The following is a 25,315-nucleotide window of genomic DNA, read 5'->3' on the forward strand; positions in this document are numbered from 1 at the left end:
TTAGGAAGATGGGAAGTTTGATTAATTTCGGATATAGTGTCAGACTAAACTCATTCTTTTTAGTTGTAGCAAAATTAGGATTCTAAATTTTCATTTCGTTCTATAATGTTTTTTCTTTGTTTTTTTTTTTTGTTTTTTGCAGCGACCAAAATGGGTAAAATTTCGGTTGACAGTAATGCAGATCTGGAAATTGTAAGAGACCACATAAACCAGTTGTATTTGGTAGGTATAAAATCATTATTTTAATCCCTGTTCCCATCCCAATATATTCATTATGTAACAGAGATGCTGACACGTATTTAGCACCAGCAGCTGCATGACATGTATGCAAATGATCAAGCCGGTCAAAAAGGATTGTAAAATGGTCAAGATGAAGCAATAAATGAACCATTTCTTATGGTTATTACATTTTGGCATTGATGATGATAAAGGTGATGATGATGATAAAGGTGATGGTGGTGGTGGCGGTGATGATGATGATGATGAAGGTGTCAACTTTCTATCTTGCACAACAATGGCGTTCTGCACCTATCCCGGTGCAGCTATATAGTCTAATTCTGGATTTGCAGCTTTGTTAGCATGCTGCAGATGTAGTCAACTAGGTATGGTGATGGTAACAGGGATGGACTGTATCCTCTCTCGCCTGTGAGTTCTCTTTTCTTCCCATTGTCTTTCTCTTTTCTCTTCTACTGATTAACAACTTCTACCCAGCTCTACACCTATTGAGCTTAGATGTTTAACTGCAGACTCCCCGTGTTGTTTCTGCATTGATACAGTGAAGCTGGAGTGACTTCTCCAGATGAAGGTCTGGACAGGTGATAAAGAGACCTAGATTTGCACAGTTACCAAGGTTCTCGTTTTGGCATTGTAAACAGAGGTGGAACGGCAAGCAAATACAGTGAGTGACAACACAATGGCAGAAGTTGCTGGAAAGTATTGCAAAGCTTCACCATCTGCCAATCGGGACTTGAAAACGGATTTTTGTCAAGGTTTACTCCCTTAGCCTTGGTCCTGGATATGACCTTAAACTATATCCAGTGGTGAGGCCCTAGCTTGCGGGCTCTGGGGAGTGTGGAGCCACCCTTTAATTACCATTGCTCTCAGGTCCACTCTGACCTGGAGTGGTAGTACTTGTTAAGGTCCCAACTATGGGTTAAATAGAAACTGACTTGCAAAAAACAAATATAGTCTATTAAAAAAAATTTTCTTCAAAATCACCGGATTCGGCATTAAATAACCTGAAAAGAGTTGATATGCCGTAAAATAAAAACAACCAACCAACCCTTAGCCTTTGTTTTTCCTAGAGTATCCACAAGGCAGTGGAGATATTTGCCCATAACTGGGGATGAATAACCCCCCCCAAAGGGTTGATATGCCATAAAATAGTCAAATTAATTCAATTAATGGCCAGTGGGGGTTGAAGGTGTATGTTGCATGGAGAGAAACGATTACAGAATGATATGCCGGATATGTAAAGTGAGTTTTTAAAACAGTCTGATGACTTCAGACAAAGATTAAATAAAAACAGCATTGAAAGATGTAAGCAAAACAAAAGACTTTGATAGTATGGTCAAGGAAATAATGGATAAGAGTTCTTGTGCTTGTAAGTGAAGAACAGTTGACTGCAGAAGACCAAGCAAAACGTGGGAAGAAGTGATAGGAATGGACTCATGAGAAAGAGGGATAAAGACCTGGCCAAATTTAGTTTAGTTTAGAAATTAGTCAATTTGTAAAATCCGCCCAACAGATACCAGGATGTAAAATGGACATTAAATTATGACTCCCCCCCCCCCGACCTAGGCAGACCCACAGTGTTATTGATATGAATAAATTAATGCGAATGCATACTCCACAAGATTATTGGTATAAATAAATCCAAAGTAAAACTATTTGTTTAAAAACATTATACTCCTTCGCCTTTTGGCTGAGATACATCCGTGCCATTTGACACTAGAAGTTTTCATATAATTATCTCCCTTTAAAAAACTCAAAAATATGGACAGACATACAAACAGAAAGTGTCATTTACATCATAATAATACACCAAAGAAAGGGGTTAATACACTGTACAATTATAAACTAAAGCAATCACTCACCCTAGGTGGGTTGAGTCGGCTTCATCCAAAAGAGGAAGTTTCATGAGAATATAAAGTTCAGAAATGGTCTTCACTTGTGCAAGATAATGATGACTTTATTGTGTAGTTCTTTGCAGAGAAGTGTTGATGACCTCCTACATACAGAGCCTGGTATTCTCAAATGGTCACCCATCTGGTACTGATCAGGCTAAATGTTGTTTAACTTTGGCGATCTAGCGAGAACCGGTGTGTCGATGTGATTATGCCGTATTCTTTTTTGGTATTAAATAAACTTAAGAGTGTTGATATAACAAAACAGAAGTGCCAAACTGTACCAAATATTGATCTAAGAATTATAAGATCATAGGTATAAATAAATCCAAAGTAAAACTATTTGTTAAAAACATTATACTCCTTCGCCTTTTGGCTGAGGTACATCCGTGCCATTTGACACTGCAAATTTTCATGTAATTATTTCCCTTGAAAAAAATTCAAGATACAGACAGACATGCAAACAGAAAGTGCCGCTTATATCATAATAGTTAACCAAAGAAAAGAGTTGATGCACTGTAAAATAACAAACTAAATCAATTATAGTTAAGTTGAGCCGACTTCCTCTGAGGGAAGAAGTTTCATGGGAATATAAAATTCAGAGTGGTCTTCACTTAGGGGAGAGAAAACAATAACTTTAGATTTGTGGAGTTTTTTGCAGAGAGGTGTTCCCAAATGGTCATCCATCTGGTATTGGCTAGGTTAAACGTTGCTTAACTTTGGTGATCTAACAAGAACCAGCGTGTCGGTGTGATTATGCCATAGAGTCTTGATATAATGAAACAGACGCACCGAACCGTACCAAATATTGATCTCAGAATTCTGTAAAATCTTTTGAAACATCTGAGTTTCCTGTCTGCAATGGAAATGAATGAAGATAAAGCATCTGAAGGAAGAATGCACGTATCAGCTAAGGCAAAGAAAGAATCCTACTGTTTCAAAGATATTTGAGAAAAATCTATGAATTATAATTTTTTTTAAAAGATTCCTTTCTTCGGTCTATTTTGATTTTTTGATTATTTTATATATAATATGCATTGAATCCATTATTTTTGGAAACCATAAAAGATTATGCTTGAGAAAGTTGGTGGAAATTTTTGATGGTAAATTCAGTTATGGTTCTGAAAATAGTTATTTTTGCAATAAATGGAAAATCTATAAAAGTATATACGCCCACACTCCGGCGCCAGAATCATTGGACCGATTCTTATAAGATTTGGAACAGAAATTTTAACATTAGTGATAAAATAAGCATATCTCTCTCTCTCTCTCTCTCTCTCTCTCTCTCTCTCTCTCTCTCTCTCTCTCTCTCTCTCTCTCATATATATATATATATATATAATTATTTCCACAGCCAACAAACCGAAAGTCCAAGACTTCCCAATGAGGGCAAAACTCGAGTCTTGGACTTCCGGTTTGTTGGCTTTCTTGGCTCTTGTGAACTGTGACGTTGTTTGGCTGTGGAAATAATTATATATATATATATATATACTAGCAGTTCATCTCGTCTTTGCTTGGGCCCTATGTACTGTTCATAACTTTATGTGCATATGTATGTATATATATATATATATATATATATATATAAATGTGATACATGTCCGGGTAAGTTACATCTAAATTTTTAAGTGTTTAGACCCAAAATTGACGGAGGATTTTGGTAGAGTCTGAAAGGGTCAACTCTTTCAACTTTGACCTCTTGGCAGCCAAATTTTCGCCCAAAACCTGATTAAAAAGCTTGCTGCGTGTCTGATTACCCTTTATGTAAAATTTTAAATGTTCAGACACAAAATTGGCTGAATAGTTTGCTAGAGACTGCAAATGTCAAATCTTTTTAACTTTGACTCCTTGGCAGCCAAATTTTCGGCCAAAAACCGATTAAAAAGCTTGTCTTGTGACTGATGGCGGAAAGTTCCACTATTTATGTAAAATTCCAAATGTTTATTCCAAATATTGGCTGAGTAATTTGGCAGAGACTGCAGAGGTCAAATTTTTTAAAGCTTTGACCCCAATTTTGACCCCTTAACCTTTATTGTTTTGTTTTGAGCTCAAATCAAATTAAAAAGTTTGATCCATGTCCAAGTAATCTACATTTAAAATTTCAAGTGTTTAGACCAAAAATGTGCAGAGGAGTTTTATAGAGTTTTCAAAGGTCTAATCGTTTAACTTTGCCCCCTTGACAGCCAAATTTCTGGCCAAAAACGGATTAAAAAGATTTTCCCAAATCTCAATACCCCTTATATCAAATCTCGAGTCTGTAGATTGAAAATTAACGGAGTAGTTTGGTAGAAAAATGTACGCACACACATACACACACAATTTCACTTTTATATATATGACATGCTTAAAGAAATAAATGGCAAGATGAATAAAATGTTGGATTTTGGAATATACCTGCTTTGTTATCCATTTGCATGTGCTCTGTTGTTCAATTTAACATGCATCGAGCTTCATAAATAAAAGGATTGATATAAATAAACGGTGAAATGTAATTGAAAAAGCAGACCCCCCCCATATATATATATATATATATATATATATATATATATATATATACCACTGATGATTCTGACAGGATAAAATACTAGTGTCTGCAGGTATGAAAAATAATTATAGTAATAATTACGTCAGCCCCTTTAAGTTCTTATTGTTGAGCACTGTAAGTTGAAATCAAAGTCAATCACTTAAGCTCACATTCGCAGAGCATGATGTTATTATCATATAATCACTCCAGCCGTCTTGACATTTATATAAATGTTAATTTCAACTGTATTTCTCACGGTTTATGTTGGCCGTGTGGTTTCTTCCTTGCTAATGGATGCCTTCGTGGCCAGGTTCGAATCTCCTGTAATTCCCTGCACTGATGATTTCCAAAAGGATGAAATACCAGTGTCTGTAGATATTTAAAAAAAATAACAGTATATATATATATATATATATATATATATATATATATATATATATATATATATACTAGCAGACGACCCGGCATTGTCTGGTTGTAAAATATGCTTAAATATGATATTTTAATTTATACGAATTCCATATTTATTCTTATAAAGCCAATTTTCTGTTGATTATTATATTGTACCCAATAAGGTTTGACTGAATAATGGTCCCCAGATGTGTCCTGGTTGTAAAATATGCTTAAATATGATATTTTAATTCATGCAGATTTTGTATTTATTATTATAGAGCCAATTCTCTATTGATTATTATATTGTACCCATTATATAGTAGTGATTTCAAAAGTTTGAAAAAATATGACTTGGGTGCCATCAGCAAGAATTGAAACCAAAATATTTTTTTCACTACCATCCGATCTAAAGACACGTGCATATCAAAACTTGACAAATGAAAGCACTTGAACCTATAAATGTATATTTGTGCATGCATAGTTTCAATTTTTTAATATTGACTATTACTGTCACCCATGACTGGGTAGAAAGTCCTAAGTAGTTTTCTATTGTTTTTTTTTGTTTTGTTTTTTTTTGGTTACCCACACTGAGAATTGAACCTTCAATCTCCAGGAATGTAATTTTTACAACGTGGCGCAGTGGATAAAATACTTAGTGAAATTCAGTTATAAAAGTTACACTCTTCTTAGTGTATTTGACTCAAAAATACAATTGCGAATTATTTAAGACTTCTATTCATTAGTGGCTGATGGAACAAGAACATGATATCTCCATAAGGTTGGAACCTTTCAAAATTCCATGCCATTTCTCAAGTCCAACACAAAGATTCCCAATTTCGACAAGATACACCTGAAGAAGATCGTAGATATCATCAATCGAAACGTTATAAAAATAACACTCAAGATGAGAGCAGTAGCCCAAAGAATCCAAATAATACGAATTAACTTATGTTGTTTATAAAAGATTTAGTATTTCCAGCCACAATAGGTCTGATTGGATTTTAACTTGATTCCATAGTCATCAAATGTATCCATTAGGCCAACGACCCTCTTAGATTGTGATTACATAGTTAAAAGGTTTAGTTTTCAATAAGGTCTGACTGAATTAAAGGTGACCTTAAGTCTTTGGTGACGGTATTGACTTTACTTGGTGCCATTCTAATTCCACTTGCTTTTCGTTTTCGTTTATACCTTAAAGCAAGAGATTTACATTAAAACATGTTTGCTAAGACTCGCTGAAATCTAGAGATAATGGTTCATTGATTTTTAGTTCTTTCAAAAACGAGAATTTCCCAACGGCATATTTTCTATTTCTTGTCCAACCAAGAAGTTCAAGTTAACCTTTGAGAGAGAGAGAGAGAGAGAGAGAGAGAGAGAGAGAGAGAGAGAGAGAGAGAGAGAGAGAGAGAGAGAGAGGAAAACTATTGCTGCCATGTTGGCTTCGGCTCATCGTGAAGTAACATGCTTCTAAATGTCTTCAAGGAAAATCTTCAGTGATGCACTGTCCTAATTGCCGATTTTGGGGTTTTTGCATCGTATCAGCTCAGACGACAACCACGACCTGATTCCGGATGTGCCAGAGCGTATCCTTAAAGGCTAACAGCTACATGTGTCGACATTACAAAAGTGTATTGTGACAATCTTCCATTTTTCTTTTTAATGGCACATCAGGAAATAGCAAGTTTGTGCTAGCTACATCCAAATTTGGCTTTGGAAAAGAAGTTAGCACAAAATGGGATGAAGGACAATCTCAAAAAGTAACTTTTCGTCACGTCACCAGGAATCATGTTGCTGTGTCGTTAAAACAAAAAAACTAAGTAAACGTGTAGTCATAAAGAATAGAAAAAGTTACTTTTGAGTTCGTCCTTCATCTTATTTCATGCTAAATTTTTTTTCACAGTTCTGATTTTTTTGTTCTGTCTGTTCCGTCTGCCTGCTTCCCACCGGACTACAACTTGGATGTGTTCAAGTCCAACGTTAACAAATTCCTAATGAACCGCCTCCTTCAGTAAACACTTCATCAAATCTCCACACTAACATAATGTACTTGCAATAACCCTTATCCCTGAGTAGCTTCCGGGCCTTGATAAGTGGTGATCACTGTGTAAAAAAAAAAAAAAATATTATTGATGCGTATTTTATTTTATTCAAATTAAATCAACGTTTCTATATGGAACTCACACCTTGACATTTGAAACCTTTGGAATTGAAAGTATTGTTGAATTTCAGAAGAGTTTCCGATGGGTAGCTATTCTGTACATGTTCTGGAAATGAAAAATGTTTTCGGTGGGTAGGTGATCTGTATAAGTCATGGATTTAAAATTTTGCAGGAAAAGAGCAAAGATCTTTCTTGTGTGGACACGAAAAAATTATGTGCAGGAATTCTAAAAGAGCCAATATTTTTATGGAGCAATTCCGGTTTCTGATTGGTTGCAAGCAGAATGTGACCCCATTACTTATTTGTTTTAGTTAATCTTTAAAAATGTATTTCTCTCTTCCAGGAAAAGTTTGGGTCAGAAATCGAATTCAGCTGGTGTTTCTTAGACTGTAAGTATAAATGAGTTATTTTCTTTTTTAATCTTTATACATTTATTATTAGCATCATAGCATCCTTTAATAGATCGGGAGATGGGGGTTCAATCCTTGGTTGAGTCGTACCAAAGATTCAGTAACTGGTATTTGATGCTTTCTTGCAGGGACGTGAAAAAGGAGGGGGTGCTAGGTGTGCCCTAGCACCTACCCCATTTACTCCTGTTTTAAAAGTGCCCTTTTCAGAGGAATTTATTATAGGCTTATGTCCCACCGAGACGGTATTCATTACTATATTTTTGCCGTTTTTTTTTTGTTTTGTTTTCACTTGGAAAAGTTTTTTCACTGAAAAAGTTTTTTGCACGTCACTGACACTCAGCATTATAAAGTGTGGATCAAGTATAAGTGGAACAATCTCGGGAAATCGGTAACGCTTTACATATCTATCTAGTAGCCAAAGAAAAGCCAACCTTTGGGTTACCCCTGCTACTGTCAATCCTTTTAATTATTAAATATTAACTGTATCTACCCCGGTGTTAGTCGGGAGTCTTTTTACTCTCATTTATGTTTTTAACCCACTGATCCCACACTCAAACTTTTAATTTCTTTAAGAAAATCTTTATATTGTGAGAAACAAAATTCAATGAAAAGAATATGTGTTATTTAAAACAAATATTAAACTTTAACCGTTTTTAGAGCGATGCCCTTTTCTCCTCTCTGCAAACTCTTTCCCACAGAAGAGATGCCGCGAGCCTGTCTTGGATCTGTCGTTATTTTCATGGCAAGTGCTCGTCTGAGCTTCAGTTTATGGTTCCCCTCCTTGCCAAACTTTCACAAAAATCACTCGTCTAGCTATAGCAACTACTAACAATTTCCCCCATTCTCTATTTGGGCCTAAATCTAAACTCAAATTCTATAAACAGAACTTCTTTCCTAGAACTGACCACCTGTAGAACTCTGTTCCTTTGGCCTGCTTCTCGGTTGATTACAACATGGCTGTCTTCAAGTTCAATGTAAACAAATTCTAATAAATATTTTAAATTTAAATATTCAAATTATACCCAATGTCCATGATCACTACGCTGTTGTCTCAGTGACCACCTTACACTCATTAACCCTTATCCTTGAGTGGCCCTTGAGCTATAAATTCATAAAGTACATATATTGGCCATACAACGACAACCCTCTCCAGATGCTTCACATATCACCTACTAGGAATTAGTGCCATATTCAACACCATATTATCGCTTGCAATAAAAAAACTAAAATCAACCGAAATAAGAAATATATTAACCACTAAAACGAAAATTAAGTGGTGATTTCCTTGTAAAAAAAAATTATTAAATCGCTTCTTTTTTTTTTTTTTTTTTTTTGCTTTTTTAGATAGGAGTCACCACTTATCAAGGCCCAGAGGCCACTCGAGGATAAGGGTAAAAGAGTGTACGGTATCAGAATCATAGTAATCGTTAGTAGCGGAAATTTGGTAAATTTGTTAACTTAAGTGGAACGGCTCATCAAGAACTTGTTTGCATTGGACTTGAAGACGGCCATATTGTAGTCGGCTGGAAAGCAGGCAAACTGAAGACAGTTCCATAGGCGTATGGAACTTACAGACAATTCAGCTCGAAATGTGCAATGGATTATCCGAAAGATGAGAAAATAAAAAAAGGTAGACAAATAAAACAAACAAAATATTCCGCGATATACAATGATTGCTTGAATGAAATAAATTATGCCTTATCGCATGCATGCACACAGAGCTTATGAAGAAGAACCTGAAGTTCTACCTAACTAATATTCCTGGTGGATCAAGTGCAAAAGAGATCCAGACAATTGCACTTAAGGGAACAGCGAGGATACTAAAAAGAGCTCTCGGTTGGTTTCAATAAAAAGCAGGGCAATGTTGGCAGCTGGTTTGGCTGCCCCATACCCAGCATTACAATCTTCAAAGAAAGAAAATTAAAAAAAAAAAAAAAAAAAAGCTGATGTAGTATTCTTTTATCTAGACTAACAATATTGGCCACATATATATTTTTTTTAAAAATGAATTCTTGGTTCACTTTTTAAATAGCACAATCAGGCTGGATTTTGAATGAAATTGTTACGTAATTCTTATTAGAAGAGGACTGATCTTATTTGTTGTTGTTCATATTTGTGAGAGTCTTAGAGTGATTGAGACAGTCTTAGGAGTGTTCAAGTGTTGAGTGTTCATATGTCTTACAATGTTCCTGTTTATGGTACATGTTAATACAAGAGAGCCGACGGCTTGTAATACACAATGAGAGGAGATTTGATATATAGATAGATAGACCGAGAGTTTGTGTGTTTGAAATTTATACGTTTGAGAGTTCTGTATGAACGGGAGTATTTCTATAAATATTGATACATATATTTCTTACCTATTTTTGAGATGATGATTTTCACAAAGTTCTTATAATATAAATGGACAATACTTTTTCTGTTGAATCACAACACGAAGACGCAGATACACAAAGATGATGACGTCCTTTATTTCATGACCGGTCCATGATTTCGCTCCAGGAATTCAAAGTTTCTTTAAATGGCTTTTTCTTCTCTAATCTTTCGCTTCCAAGGTTTGACGTCAGCAGCCGTCTCTGACCTCTCTCTCTCTCTCGGCTCTTTCCCCCCGACTCTTCTCCTTTTCTCCCAGACTGCATCTAAAACTCTACCTATATTGAGAACTCGTCACGTCATCGCATGATTAAACATGTGCTCATAAAGCATGTTGGATGACATGCGTCACGTTGCCAAACTTGACATGACCCCGAGTTCAGTAACCTATTTTTCCACTAATATGTTTACAATTTCAGTTGACGATTAAATTCCTTATTTTAATTTTCATTTTTATAACAGAACAAATTTCATCATTACATTCCTTTTCCAATAACAGATGTGTAAGCTAAACAATTGCAATTCCACATTCCTTATTTCAATAACATTCTGTATGTATTTTAACTTATTGGAATTTTCAATTCCAAATCTAGCTTTACAAGTTCGAATCCTTGACTATCCTATTTCATATTTACATTTAACTAATTCCCTATTTTTTTACATGAAAAGGGGACAGCCCTTTATCATGTAACAAAATCATACACATGTAGCTAATAATATTTGTATAAATAAAAACATTTATAATATGATACGGCTCTACTTTTTACTGAGCACTATCTGATAAGAACTAGATAACATTTGATTAACATCTCGGAAACGACGACATTACAAGTAATATACTAGCAGGTTCCCCAGCGAATTTTTGCCCCCAATACTTGACGACATCTTCTATGACATAATACATGACGTCATCTGTTGTATATGACCTCAGTGTCCATAACGGCATATCGTGTATGACGTCATCAGCTATGATCATACAGTTTTCTGTTATGTAATATATGATGTCAGCGTCTCTGGCATGTATGTTGTATGACCTTAAAGCAGATGACGCCATAGCAAAGGGAGAAAAACGTTCAGCCAACACCGGGCAGATTATATATGCATGAGAGAGGGAGAGAGAGAGAGAGTAAGAAAGAGAGTGTTAATTCAAATGGTTAAGGCAGTTTCTGTAAAAAAAAATGTTTTTGTAAGAGCTCAATGCGAAGTAGAGCATACATAATGGTTAAAAGAATAAAAATACAACGCAAACTTAACCCAATCTCATTATAAATTTATTTCAACCCCAAAACGGTCCTTTTCATTTGGTAATATGCCTTCTTTGGGGTGAAAAAGAGTAGGAAATAAAAAAATAAAAATGACACCTGGCTTTACGACTGAAAAAGATTGGAAAATCAATTTTTTTTTCTGGTTTCAGCGAATTTAGTATTGGCAGTGTTAACAGTGGATTCCACAATTCTTGACTCTGTGAAAGGTTTGGAGCAAAGTGGCGTCTCATATGAGTGGTTTCACGACTCTAAAAGCAAAAACTGTTATGCTGTTGGGTCGTTTCTGTCAATGCCGCCTTGCTCGAGAATTGATCCAAACTCGACCGAAGTAAAACATCGTTTTGTTGCGTTATCGAATGCATATATAATATTCTAGTTTGCACTTTTCAAATGCTTGCTAAATTATACACCGTAACAATTCTTTTCTCGTAGTTCTCAAAATGAACACAAACGAATTTGGTCAACATACAAGTTTATTTACAATTAACTTTTGGCCATTGACGAGAGAGGGGGGGGGGGAGACGGAACCAAACAACTGGGTTTAGCTCTGTGTGTGTGTGTGGCAGACGACGGCGGAAAATGTCAATCACTCTGGATGGCTGTCTCGTCTGTGGGTTTCTCTGACCCTCTCTTTCCCGTCGGCGTTGCTAACGACTTTACCGTTTGTATTCTAACATTCTTTTCCACTAAATTGACATTTTGGGGGAACTATTTTAACATAAATAATTTTATCTGAAAATATTTATTTCGCTTTGATAACATTCTTACTGACATTCTACTTTTACAAATATCAAAAATGATCATGATAATCGTCCAACTAACTTGCCGTTACCTCGGAAATATCTTAACTGTTTGACCAAGTCATCTAGTGCAGAGTGACGAGTCAGAGAACTGGTACCAAATCTGTAGAAGAAGATGCGCCGCAATCTATATTATATTTCGTTTAGTCTGTATGTCTATCTATTCTAATTATTTTTGGAAACTACTGAACCGATCTGGCTGAAATTTTGTATGAACCTTTGTTATGTGGCTAACTCCATTCTATGGTATTCATTCGATACACTATTATGGATTAATAAGGATTAGTCGTTACAATATTACACTCACCCTGAAGGTTTTCTCAGAAACTACTGCACTGATCGAGTTGAAATTTTGCATGGACCTTTGTAAGGTGCAATAGACTAAGCATTATGGTAACCGTTCAATACAGTTACGAATTTATAGTAATTTGTCATCACAATACCATTTTCTCGGAAACTAGTTGGCCGATCTGGCTCAAATTTTGTATGGACGTTTTTTTTTTACAAAGGAGTCACCACTTATCAAGGCCCGTATGCCACTCGAGGATAAGGGTTAATAAGTGTACAGTGGTCAATGGGACAATGTCGTAGTAATTGTTAATAGTGGAAATTTGGTAAATTGGATTACTTAAGGGGAACGGCTCATCAAGAACTTGTTTATGTTGGACTTGAAAACGACCATAATATAGTCAGCCAGAAAGCAGGCAAATGCAAGTGAGTTCCACAGCTGTATGCAGTTCTAAGAAAGAAGCTTTGTTCATGGAATCTACGTTTAGGTTTAGGCACAGATAAAGAGTGGGGGAAATTATTGATAGTGTTTTTAACTAGACAAGTGTTTCCCGTGAAATTTGGTGAGGGGGAGACCATAAATTGGAGCTCAGACAAGTACTTGCCATGAAAATAACGATAAAGCTGAGATAGGCTTGCAACGTCTCTTCTGTGGAAAAGAGGTTGCAGGGAAGAGAAAAGGGCATCCCCCACTAAGCTACGAAGTCTATAAGGTGCAGCGAATTGAGTGTTATGATATCCGTTCGATCTAGAGTTAAGGATTAATACGTATTAGCATTTAATGCAAAAATGAGCACAAATTTCAATTAATCAACCATCAGTTTTACATAAAGCATTGATTTGAAATCAACGGGTTATAACTTTTGTCCGTTTTTAATGGACCAAAAGTCTTATTGTTATAATTATTGAAAACGCCCTTACATTCTTCTAATATCGTTGGATAGAAAAAATCTTTGAAACGCCAAAAATAGATTTTTAGGTAGACATTTTTTTTTTTTTAAATAAATGAGAGAATAAAAATAAATCTTAAGACTCATTTGATTTTTTAGATGATTTAAAAAGAAACAAAATGAGTTCTTCGTGAAATCTTTGATTCCATCTTTCCTATTAATCAGGCAGGAAATGGCGCTGGTTGTGAAGATAATTATGCCTTTCGTTTAGTTTTTGCAATGAGCTGTATGAAAGGGAAACGAAGTGCAGAACTTAAAGGGAATTGTTTTTAATATGAAATGCAACAAAACTTGGAGTATAAAACGTGCGTGCGCGCACACGCACACACACACACACACACACACACACACACACACACACACACACACACACACACACACACTCTTTAAAAACCGAACATTTGTACTAGTGTTTGAACGATTAATCGGAATCAGAAAAATCAGAAGATTTGGGGATATCGGAATTGGTATCGGAATCGGAAAAGTTGATAGCTATTTTCCGATACCAAAAACGATTCTTTTATCATCAATCATCAGTTGATACCTATTTTCCAATACCAAAAACGATTCTTTTGTCATCACTAATATATACTAGCAGGTTCCCCGGCGTTGCCCAGGGAATAACATTTTTGCTAATACATGACGTCATCTTCTGCTATAATATGACGTCAGCGTCTATAACGGCATGTCGTGTATGACGTCATCTTCTATGACATCATACATGACGTTATCATGTCATATATGACGTTAGCGTCTATGGCATGTATGTTCATAGCAGATGACGTCATAGCAAAGGTAGAAAAACATTCTCGGCTAACGCCGGGTAGATTATATATGTATGAGAGTGAGTGAATAAAATTATTTTTATTAAAGTAAAATCTTCCATTGCTGGTAATTAATGATAAAATAATAAATATTTATTGATTTTAAAATACTAGTAAAACAAAAATTGATAGATCATCTTCCACAAGTGTATTCTGACGTTTAGGAAAATATCTGCATATTTAACATGTGTTTTTATGAAAATCGAGGAAAATAACAATCTTATGGGTAAGTAATCAGAGATCTATAAAGAATCGGAATCTGTAATTGTATCGGAATCGGGAAAAATATTGGAAACATCCCACCACTAATTTGTACATAAAACATACGTATATGTATTTGTCTTGGAATTTCTGAGAATCAATAATTTATATTATTTGAATTATTCAAACTACTATTGTAATATAGCGAACAAATGACGTCACAAAAAAGAAGACTATAAATAGGAGGGAGAAATAGGTTTGAGAAAACGATCATGTTAGAGACGTAAATGACGTTCGAGAACACGTTCCAGAAGAAGTTCATGTGAGAGACATCACAGCCATAACCAGAAATCACACATGGCAGGAGAATAAAGAAATAAATGGCATTGTTACAATGAGAAAAAAGCGAGTTGAAGTTGTTTCCTATTCCTTGTCTAATTTGCGACTGAGGCTTAAACGTGTTGGTTATCAGAGACCATTACACTACTTCCATCTTGATTGTTATTCTCACAGCGTTTTGGTCAATGTAATCTCCCCCCTTCTTAAACTAATCTTAATATTTTATAAGGATCATCAGTTGATTACTACAAAAAACAGTTATGAAGATTTAAAATCAAAACAGCATTTTTCTCCTGGCTCCCCAGCAGTGCTAATCAGACATCACCACCTCCCTTAAAAAGAAAAACGTTTCGGATATCAGATTTTTTTTTCCTCCAGATTATTTTATTTTTTCCTTAACCACTATTATTATATTATTCAATATCTTTTGACATGTATTAAAAGCAAGGAGTCCTATATGGAAATTCAATTTTTTCTAAAATTTTAACAATAGGTATTAAATATCAATTAATAAATATTTAAAAAAATTCAATCTCTCGTATTTTAAAAGATTTTTAGGGAACGTACTATGGACCTCTGCCCCATTTAAAATTCAAATATTTCAGATTTGCATTAAATTCAATCCATAGTCATTGAACACCAATTAAGTAAGAATTTCAATTGCTTCTTAAAACCCCATAAGCTTAAGCTCTAAATTGACAACATCTTCTAGAATAAAAATCATTTAATAGATGTTCATTAAAAATTAAAATAAGGATTCTGGACATAAGGTTTAGTATCATCATATCTTGATTTTAATCTTCTTATATACATAGTTATCAAAACACATACTGTATCACAACTTATCAGTGTGGCTAAACTAGCACCATCCTGAGCCAGGAATCAAACCTACAACCATCTACTGTCTTATTTATAGGATCGCCATCCGCAAATAATATTTTCAAAATGTCTTTATATAAACATTTGAGCATTACTTACAGAGTGCTCGTTTTGTTTATTTACAAAGAGCTTCGCATTATGCTAAGTAAGTAGCAGACAAATGCCATCTTGTCTTCTTAGCAATCAACAAATATGTTTTTATGTTTTTCATATATATATATATATATATATATATATATATATATATATATATATATATATGACAAAAAGTCTATATTCCTAATTCCAAGATGTTAATCATCTTACTGTTTATTTTTTTCAGCATGTTATAGTGTTCATTTCTTGACAGCATCCATTTTGAAGCACAGAAACATCCATATAATCATTATGTCAATTTTTTTTAAATATTTTCCGCCTTGACTCATCAGAAAAATAAGAACTTATTAACTTTAAAAGAAAAGAATAAGAATATGGGCATGATTACACAAATCCAAAAAGATCAGAAGAGTAGTTGCAGTGTGTTTTATGATATTTACGCCATCTAAATATATATATATATATATATATATATATATATATATATATATATATATATATATATATATATGGGTTGAAAAGGGAGTGTATATCTCCGAAATATATCTCTCTCTTTAAAAATAAACATTAGTTTATTTTATAAAGGTTAAAAAATTTTTTTTTTTAATTTGCGTTGTTATTTGGCTTTAAAGTGTTAAATATGTAACACGTCTCTTATTTGATTTTCAAATTCCACTCAACGCCTTTAATGGATAAACCCACCCAGACTTTCAAATCACGCGCGACCACGCGTAATTATCCGGCTACAGAAAAACCACAGCTAACATCAGGTGGACTTGACTTGAAATTCTTCCATTCAACATCATGACGAAGAATAAGAGGAATATATATATATATATATATATATATATATATATATATATATATATATTTGGATTGAAAAAGGAGTGTACATCTCCGAAATATATCTCTCTCTTTAAAAATAAACATTCGTTTGTTTTAAAAAGGTTTTAAAAAAAATTGCGTTATTATTTGGCTTTAAAGTGTTAAATGTAACACGTCTCTTATTTGATTTTAAAATTTCATTCAACGACTTTAATGGATAACCTACCCAGACTATATATATATATATATATATATATATATATATATATATATATATATATATATATATATATGTGGGATGTCTTTTGATTTTTTTTACGTTTGGATCCTTCATTTTATCCAACATTTTGGATTTTACCATCTTTGGATTTTCCACTCATCATTGATTTGAACATCCATTCACATGTAATTTTTTTTTTTTCATTTGTTCTTCACTCCCTCTGTTTCACTGATTTTCATTTTTACGCTAGTATTATCTAATTAATACTTGCGGTTTCATTAAATAATTTACAAGCAAAATCTGATTTCGCATTTTGTTAATTCCTCTCCCTCTGATGAGAAAGAAAATATTCCTTTCGAAACTTTGCGGATTAAATACAATCCATTTTATTTGTGTTTCCTTTCCGAAAAATAAATTGCTAAAGTGTTTTTCAACATATTTTATTAAATTCTTGTACTTATGACATGCTCTATAATCCTATTTGGTTTTATTGAGCTTTTACATCTGGTTAAGATTACTTTATAAATATTAAGTCTTTAATGTTTATAATATATTTAGGAGTTTACTGCTTAGATTTACTCTGTAAACTTAATTCTACCTACTTTTTTCATATATATATATATATATATATATATATATATATATATATATATATATATAGTCATCCACATACAGTACTGTTTCGCTTTATCACAGCTCATCAGTGCGGCTAGACAAGCAACTACCTTAAGCCAGGATCAAAACTCGACTGCCCAAACGTTCTAACCGTTATGATAGTATCACTAATGAGCGAAAGAAATGTTTACATATGATTCGTAACATAAAGTCAGTAACTTGGGTGGACTTGTGGACTTTCTCCAAAACATAAAGAGAAATGAGAAGAGAGGGAGAGGGAAAAGAGATGATGACATTAGACTAAAAAGATATAAATGAAACCGGAAGTGCCCAATCCGCACTGAAATTCTTTTCTGCAGAAATAATATCCATGCAAGTGAAAAATAAGTTTTAATAGAGATAACATATTTCAACGAAAAGAATTTGGGTTTTGATTTTATGCTTGTAGAATTATTTTTGTGAGATTGGCATTCAAAAGCTAACCTTGTCAATTTTCTTGAGATGAAGAAATATTCAGTCATTTTATTATGGAGGGAAAATTGCGAACATACTTTTCTTGAATTGATTTACGTTAGATTTCGTTTAGTTTTCCCTGAAAAATGTTGGCATGTTGTAAGACAAAAAAAAATCCGTGAATAAATATTTGGAGATATAAAAAAAACTTCAAAACTTTTTCCCAAATTATTAGATTCGACGTTAGATAATTCACGAAGGGTTGATATACCTTAAAACAAAAACAACCAAACCAATTCTCTCATAGTAATGTTTCATTATTATTATTATTATTATTATTATTATTATTATTTTCTTTCTCGTTTTCCTCAAGTACCTTTTGGCCTTTATAAGTGACTCATTAGTATCAAAAAATTATTATTTTTACTGCACACAGAATTTGACACAGTCATTTTTTTTTTGTTTTGTTTTTGAGTGGATTATCCAGCTGAATGGTTTCTCCTTCATTAACCAGGGACAAAAAAAAGATAAAGTGTATAAAATCAGAACAGATACTACACTTTGCAATATTTATATGCAGCAATATAAACAATTACATCAACAACAAATTAATCACAAGTGTGGGGAAAATAGGTGTCGTTGGAATCCTTTGTCACTAAACCATTAATCACCAGAATAGCACATTCTCTCCCCGAACCGCCCGACTTAAAATTTTTAAAATATTTAAAAGAAAAAATATTGAAAATAAATATGTCTATATATAATAATTTATGTTGGAGAAAATCGAAGAGTGAGGTAAAAAAAATAAAGAATACAAAATTTGGTTAGGAAGTTTCATCTCTCTTTTGCAAATATTGACGGTTTGAGACTTTACCCCTTAGCAGCCCTTTTTTCGGATGAAAGCTAATTAAACAGCCTCCCACATGTCTGAATACCCTATGTACTCAATTTGAAGTCTGTAGATAAAAAATTTGTTGAGTGTGTAGGTTGAGAGTTGTCCTCTCACACACACACATATTCTCAATTATACACACACACACATACATACATACATACATACATACATATATATATATATATATATATATATATATATATATATATATATATATATATATATATATATATATAGATTCCATGAACAAAGCTTCTTTCTCAGAACTGCACACTTGTGGAACTCTCTTCCGTTTGTCTGCTTTCCAGCTGGCTATGACATGGTCGTCTTCAAGTCCAACCTAAACAAGTTCTTGATGAACCGTTCCCCTTAAGTAATCCAATTTACCAAATTTTCCCACCACTAACGATTACTACGATACTGTCCTCATTGACTACTGTACACTTTTTAACCCTTATCCTCGAGTGGCCTCTGGGCCCTGATAAGTTGTGACTCCTATGTAAATATATATATATATATATATATATATATATATATATATATATATATATATACACGTATATATTGCATATGCTACAATTTGCACCTGGGCTAAGGGTAAAGTTACGACTCTCACACAAAGACACTCTTCATTAAACTTGGAGTTAATTAGAATATTGAATATTTTAATTTTTACCCTAACATTAATTATAACTATGATGCAATTTTATGTAGATCCCATTATAAACAATGAAATCCTTCGATATTAAACAGCCTCAGAATCAACAGCGATGTGTACTTTTTTGTTTTAATCTTTAAATGCGGTGTTTTGTTAATCATGAAAATCAATTGTGCTACTTTATGGAACCGCCAATCATCTTGATAAATAGAGAAAATTTTTTCTTGTTTCTTTTTCTTTTTTTTCTTTTTTTTTTTTTTTTGTTGTTACATTCTCCTTTTAAAACGCAGAGACTAATTTGATATGTGGAAGGCTTTCCAGATAATTAATAGCCTGGTAATAATTTATTGAATGTGTAGGCTTTTTTTTATGTCGTCTTTTGTGAGAATAATGACTACAAATTTTATCCTGCTTAATATTAGAAAAAAACGATGGCTTTTCTTAAGATGTCTTATTGAGTCGATCTTTACAGTTAGTGATGAAATGCTATTTAAGAATCAAGAGTGACAGACAGATGAAACGCTATTTGAAAATTAAACGTTACAGATTGCTGAAAAATCTGTTTGAAAATTAAACGTTACAGCTCGATGAAAAACTTAGTTGAAAATTAATTTTACAGACCGATGAAAATACTATTGGAAATTAAGCATTACAGACTGCTGAAAAATATGTTTAAAAATTAAACGTTACAGACAGGTGAAAACGCTATTTGAAAATTAAATGCTACAGACCGATGAAAATGTCATTTGAAAATTAAGCATTACAGACAGCTAAAACGGTATTTGAAAATAAACGTTACAGATTGAAATGCAATTCGGAAATTAAACGTTACAAATTGAATGCTATTTGAAAATTAAACGCTACAGACAGATTTGAATGCTACTTGAAAAACGTTAGACAGATTGGAATGAAATTTGAAAATTAAACGTTACATACTGCTAAAAACGCTGTTTGAAAATTAAACGTTCAGACCAATTAAAATGCAATTTTAGAAGTAAACGTTACAGACAAATGTAAATGCCATTTGAAAATTAAACGTTACAAACAGATTAGAATGCAATTTGAAATTAAACGTTACAAATCGCTAAAAACGCAATTTGAAAATTAAACGTTACAGACTGATTGAAATTCAATTTGAGAAGTAAACGCGACAGACCGCTTAAAACGCTGTTTGAAAATTAAATGTTACAGACCGCTAAAAACGCTATTAAAAAATTAAATATTACAGACCGATTGAATTGCAATTTGAGAAGTAAACGTTACAGATCGCTAAAAACGCTGTTTGAAAATTAAACGCTACATACCAATGAAAATGCTGTTTAAAATAAACCGTGACAAACCAATGTAAATGCTGTTTGATAATGAAACGTTACAGGCTGATAAAAATACTATTTGAAAATAAAGCACGACAGACCTATAAAAAGGCCATTACAAATTAAATGTGACAGATCGATGAAAATGCTATTTATTAAAAAATAAGCATAGCAAACTAATGTGTTGCAAGTAGGGGGGGGGTCCTACATTTTAATATATAACTAGTCCCACAGGGGACTGATTCATATGTAATATATTGATGTTGGCATTCTATAGATTGTAGAGTTGAATGTAATAAGCAAAGAAAAAAGCGCCCACGTGTGTGTGTGTGTGTGTGTGTGTGTGTGCGCGCGCGCGCTCACGCGCATTGTGTGGTTATACAACTTACCTTCTGATGGGATCTGAGAGAGAGAGAGAGATTAAAGATGGCGGCCATGGATTTATAAGGTGTAGTCTCGTGGAATCGCACGAGATCTCATCGTCCACTGCACACATATGCAAATGGATGAAGTCAGTTTTCTAATAAAATGCCTGTTGGCGGAGGTGGTGGGGAGAACGCGTGCTGGAAGTTGAGAAAGTTGAAAGTGACGAATTCTAACTGAACTTTTGTTTATTTTATTTATTTACTTTTTTTTTTTTTTTTTTTTGCTGTTTACCGGTTCATTTAATTGCAGCAATAAATGGAGACGCTCTGATATTACTGTACCTATTTACTATGCCTCCCCACGGGACAGAGTTAGACACCAGGGTCGTTTTTTAACGTGGAGAAAAGGTACAAAAATAAAAATTGTCTCAGTCGTGAAGGATCTCTCCTCCACCGAAAGAGAACAAGAAACAGAAGTGCAGCACCTGAAGAACAGATACTTTGATCTTGACCAAAAGGCCAAGGAGTAGCTCTTTGTTAAAATTGCAAAAGTATTTATCTAAGCTAGCTCGAATACCCGGCAAAGCCCGGTCGTGAAGTATGCTTAAATATGATATTTTAATTCTTGCAGATTTCATATATAGTGTTATAGAGTTAATGTTCTAGCGATTTTTATATAATATAAAGTTGCGATTTTAAATAAAAAAAAATATTTATATGACTTGGTTTCATCAGCTTGAATCGAAGCAAAATCCCAAACTTATATATATATATAAACTTTAATTCATTCAGCTATAATCGAAACCAAACAAAACTTATGAAGATCATCATGTGCTGTCCTTCGTGTCCGAAGACGACTTCCTGTGAACCATCATTTTCTACTTGTCACGGTCGCGACTTAGGGTTTGCCAGCTTCCAGTAGGGATCAACCTGTCCTTTAGATTTCGTTTGACGGTGTCACGAAACCTGAGCTTAGGTCTGCCTATGCCTCGTACGCCATCCTCCAGTTGTGAAAACAGTATCTGTTTTGGTAGTCGGGAGTTCTCCATTCTGTTTACGTGCCCGGCCCATCTCAGGTTTTGCCAGATGAGCAGGTCATACATGCTTGGGAGGTTGGCTTATGATAGGATCTTCCTGTTGCTGACAAAATCATACCACTTGACATTTAAAATCTGCTGGAGGTGTCTCATCGTATAGGTGTTGAGCTTGTGGGCTACCAGTTTGTACACTGGCCAAGTTTCTGCACCGTATAAGAGTGACGAGAGGACGATGGCACGGTACACCAAGCATTTAGTTCTGAAAGTCATGTCTTTATTTTGCCAGATTTTCTGTTTGAGTTTTCCATAGGATATGGAGGCGTTAGCCATTCTTGTAGAAATCGCCTTGTCCATTTTGTTGTTGTTCATGACTGTGGTCCCTAGGTATTTAAATTTGTTGAAATTGTAAAGCTCCTGGTCTTGAATCTTAATTGGCTGGCTTGTTGCTGATGATCCAGGGGATTGTTGGTACATCATTTTGGTTTTCTTGATGTTAATCTTCAATCCGAAGGCCTTGGCTGATCCTGCGAAGCGAGTTATTATGTTCTGAGCATCCTCGTGAATATGCACTACAAATGCAGTGTCATCAGCAAACATGAGCTCCCATACAAGTATCTTTGTTGTTCTATTTGCGGATTTGTATGCATTGACATTGAAAAGGTCTGCTCCCGGCCTAGATCTTATAAAAAAACCCTTATCACAATTTTTAAAGGCATGCCAAAGCACAACTGACAGGTAGAGTGAGAAGAGGGTTGGAGCAAGGACGCAGCCCTGTCTGACACTATTCTGCACGTCAAACGGATCGGAGAGCTTGCCCTTCAGCTTAACTGTGGCTTTCATGCCTGAATGAAGGGCTCTGACAAGGCTGCAGCAAGACTTCCCAAAGAGTGCTTCGATCCACCATGTCGAAAGCCTTTGTAAAATCCACAAAGATCATGTACAGCCCCATATTTTGCTCCATACACTTTTCCTGGATCTGTTTGAGTGAGAAGATCATATCTGCTGTGCCTCTGTTTGCACGGAATCCACATTGTGTTTCAGCGTGCGCTGTAAGCCTGTTCAGGAGAACACGAGCGAACACTTTCCCAGGGACTGAGAGCAGTGGTATACTCCTGTAGTTACCGCACAGCCTGTAATCACCCTTTTTGAATATAGTCACTAGCTGTGTGTCTTTCCAATCTTGAGGGACAGTTGCAGTGGTCCAGGCACTCTGTATGATTGTGCAGAGAGTGCTAAGTAGTTTTTGTCCTCCTCGCTTGATGATCTCAGGGTATATGCCATCAGACCCAGCTGATTTGTCATCCTGTAACATCAGCACTGCTTTGCAGATTTCATCTGAGTCAGGGCATCTGTCCATCCAGTGCTGTGTCGGGAACTGCTCCAGGTTGATTATTGCTCGTTTGTCAATGTCTGGCATCTCGTTTAGCAATGTTTTGAAATGCTCAGTCCATCGTTTTAGAAGTTCGCATTTGTCAGTGAGGAGAGTGGAATTGTCGCTTGCAAGTAGTTGATCGGGATGGCTCACATTTGGGCCCCAGACTGCTCTCATACTCCCATAGAAACCCTTCATGTCATTATTGTCAGCCAGAATCTGTAGTTCAGCAGCCTTAGCCATCCACCAACTGTTCTTAAGTTCCCTACATCTGCTTTGGAGCTTGCTGTTTGCCTTAGCGTACTTTGCTTGTATGGATCTAGTGTTCCTGAACAACATTGAACCTCTTGCAGCATTTCTCTGGTTGATGAGTTGCTTGATTTCTTCGCAGTTCTTATCGAACCAGTCCTCATGGCGTTTCCCGACCAGCCCAAGGCACTCTTTGGATGTTTCATAAACAGTTTCTTTGAAGGACAGCCAATCTGAGTTTACATCTCCGGTTGGTTAAGCAAGTCTCTCATTAAGAGCATTCACCAGCTCTTCTCTTACATTTTGACGTTTCAAGCCGTTAACATCCAACTTCTTTATCTTTATTTTGCGTCTCAGTTTGAATCTTGCTTGTGTCCAGATCATGATATGGTCAGTGTTGCAGTTTTCTCCCCTCATTGCTCTCATGTCTAGGATATCTGGGAGTTCATGTTGACGAGTGATGACAAAGTCAATGAGGTGCCAATGTTTAATTCTAGGGTGCATCCAGGAGTTCCTGTGAACAGGCTTGTGTTTAAAGAAGGTGTTGGTGATGCAAAGCTGATGCTCAGTGCAAAGTGAAAGGAGGAGCTCTCCATTTGAGTTGACTTTCCTGCATCCATACTTCCCTAGTGCTCTGGGCCAAGTGATATAATCCTGCCCTACCCTGGCATTAAAGTCTTCCATGAGTATGATCTTATCTGGTTTTGGTACGGATGCAAGTGTACTGCCTAACTGATGGTAGAATATATTAATAGTTTCCTGAGAGTTTGTCATAGTCGAAGCATATATAGCTATCAGGGTACACCAACGGTCTTCTGATAAAGGTAGCCTGAGTGTCATCAGCCTGTCATTTATCGTATGGGGCACTTCTATCAGTTTCGTCACTAGCTCGTTTTTAATGGCTAGTCCGACATCAGACTCGCTTCTCTCACTAGAGGCCTTGCCACTCCAGTAAATGGTGTGGCCGGACTTTCTAATGGAACCACTCTCTTTGAACCTGACTTCATTCAGGGCAGCAATATCGATGTCATATTTTTCTAATTCGCACAATATAATCGCACTTCTTCTTTCTGGTTTTGCCGAATCAGACCTGTCAAGCATCGTTCCTATGTTCCACGATGCAAACTTGAAGTTGGATGTATTGTGGGCCTTATTATCCTGGGCGACGCCCTGCCAGTATGAGTTTTTTTTCTGTTTTCGTTTCATGGTTCGTAAGGAATTTGCTGACAAGATAGTTTAAGGATGAAGTGGGTTTTGTCAGTTGCCATTTTATCCCTCTCCTCCAATGAGGTACGCCAGATTGGCAAGGATTGCCCAAGACGAGTCGGCAGCTCATTGGTTGCAGTGACTAGCCAGAATGAGTGTTATCAACTTTCTCAAACTGCCTTAACAGAGCGTCATAGTTTCTGGTTTTTCTGTCTGGCTTGAGCTTCCCATAGATCCCTGCACTGTTAGTTTGAAGTTCAGTTTCCAGTGGCGTCTGCCTGGAGACCAGCACAGAGTCTTGACTGACAGCTACACTTCCGTACATCTGTCAAGCCCTTGGGTGATCGGTTCCGCAGTGGTGGTGGATAGCAGAGCAAGAGATGCACTGGATCGCATTATGGAATCGATCGCACACATATATACACACATGCATATGTATATGTGTATACCCGTAATCACCTATATTCATAAACACACAGAA

The 25,315-nt window shown here is 35.1% G+C and overlaps 1 protein-coding gene across 1 annotated transcript in view; it reads left to right on the plus strand.

The window, feature by feature from the left end:
* The window catches only part of LOC145263137 (diacylglycerol kinase zeta-like), a 1,403,365-nt gene that overhangs the window by 1,305,530 nt on the left and 72,520 nt on the right, over window positions 1-25,315 (plus strand). Inside the window, exons 19-20 of the mRNA XM_080120103.1 lie at window positions 143-222; window positions 7,545-7,590. Of these exons, the coding sequence (XP_079976229.1) occupies window positions 143-222; window positions 7,545-7,590 (126 nt within the window). The remainder of the gene's footprint in view (window positions 1-142; window positions 223-7,544; window positions 7,591-25,315) is intronic.

Source organism: Euprymna scolopes, chromosome 38, assembly GCF_053919585.1.
Source record: "Euprymna scolopes isolate OS-2025 chromosome 38, ASM5391958v1, whole genome shotgun sequence".
Classification (NCBI taxonomy): domain Eukaryota; kingdom Metazoa; phylum Mollusca; class Cephalopoda; order Sepiida; family Sepiolidae; genus Euprymna; species Euprymna scolopes.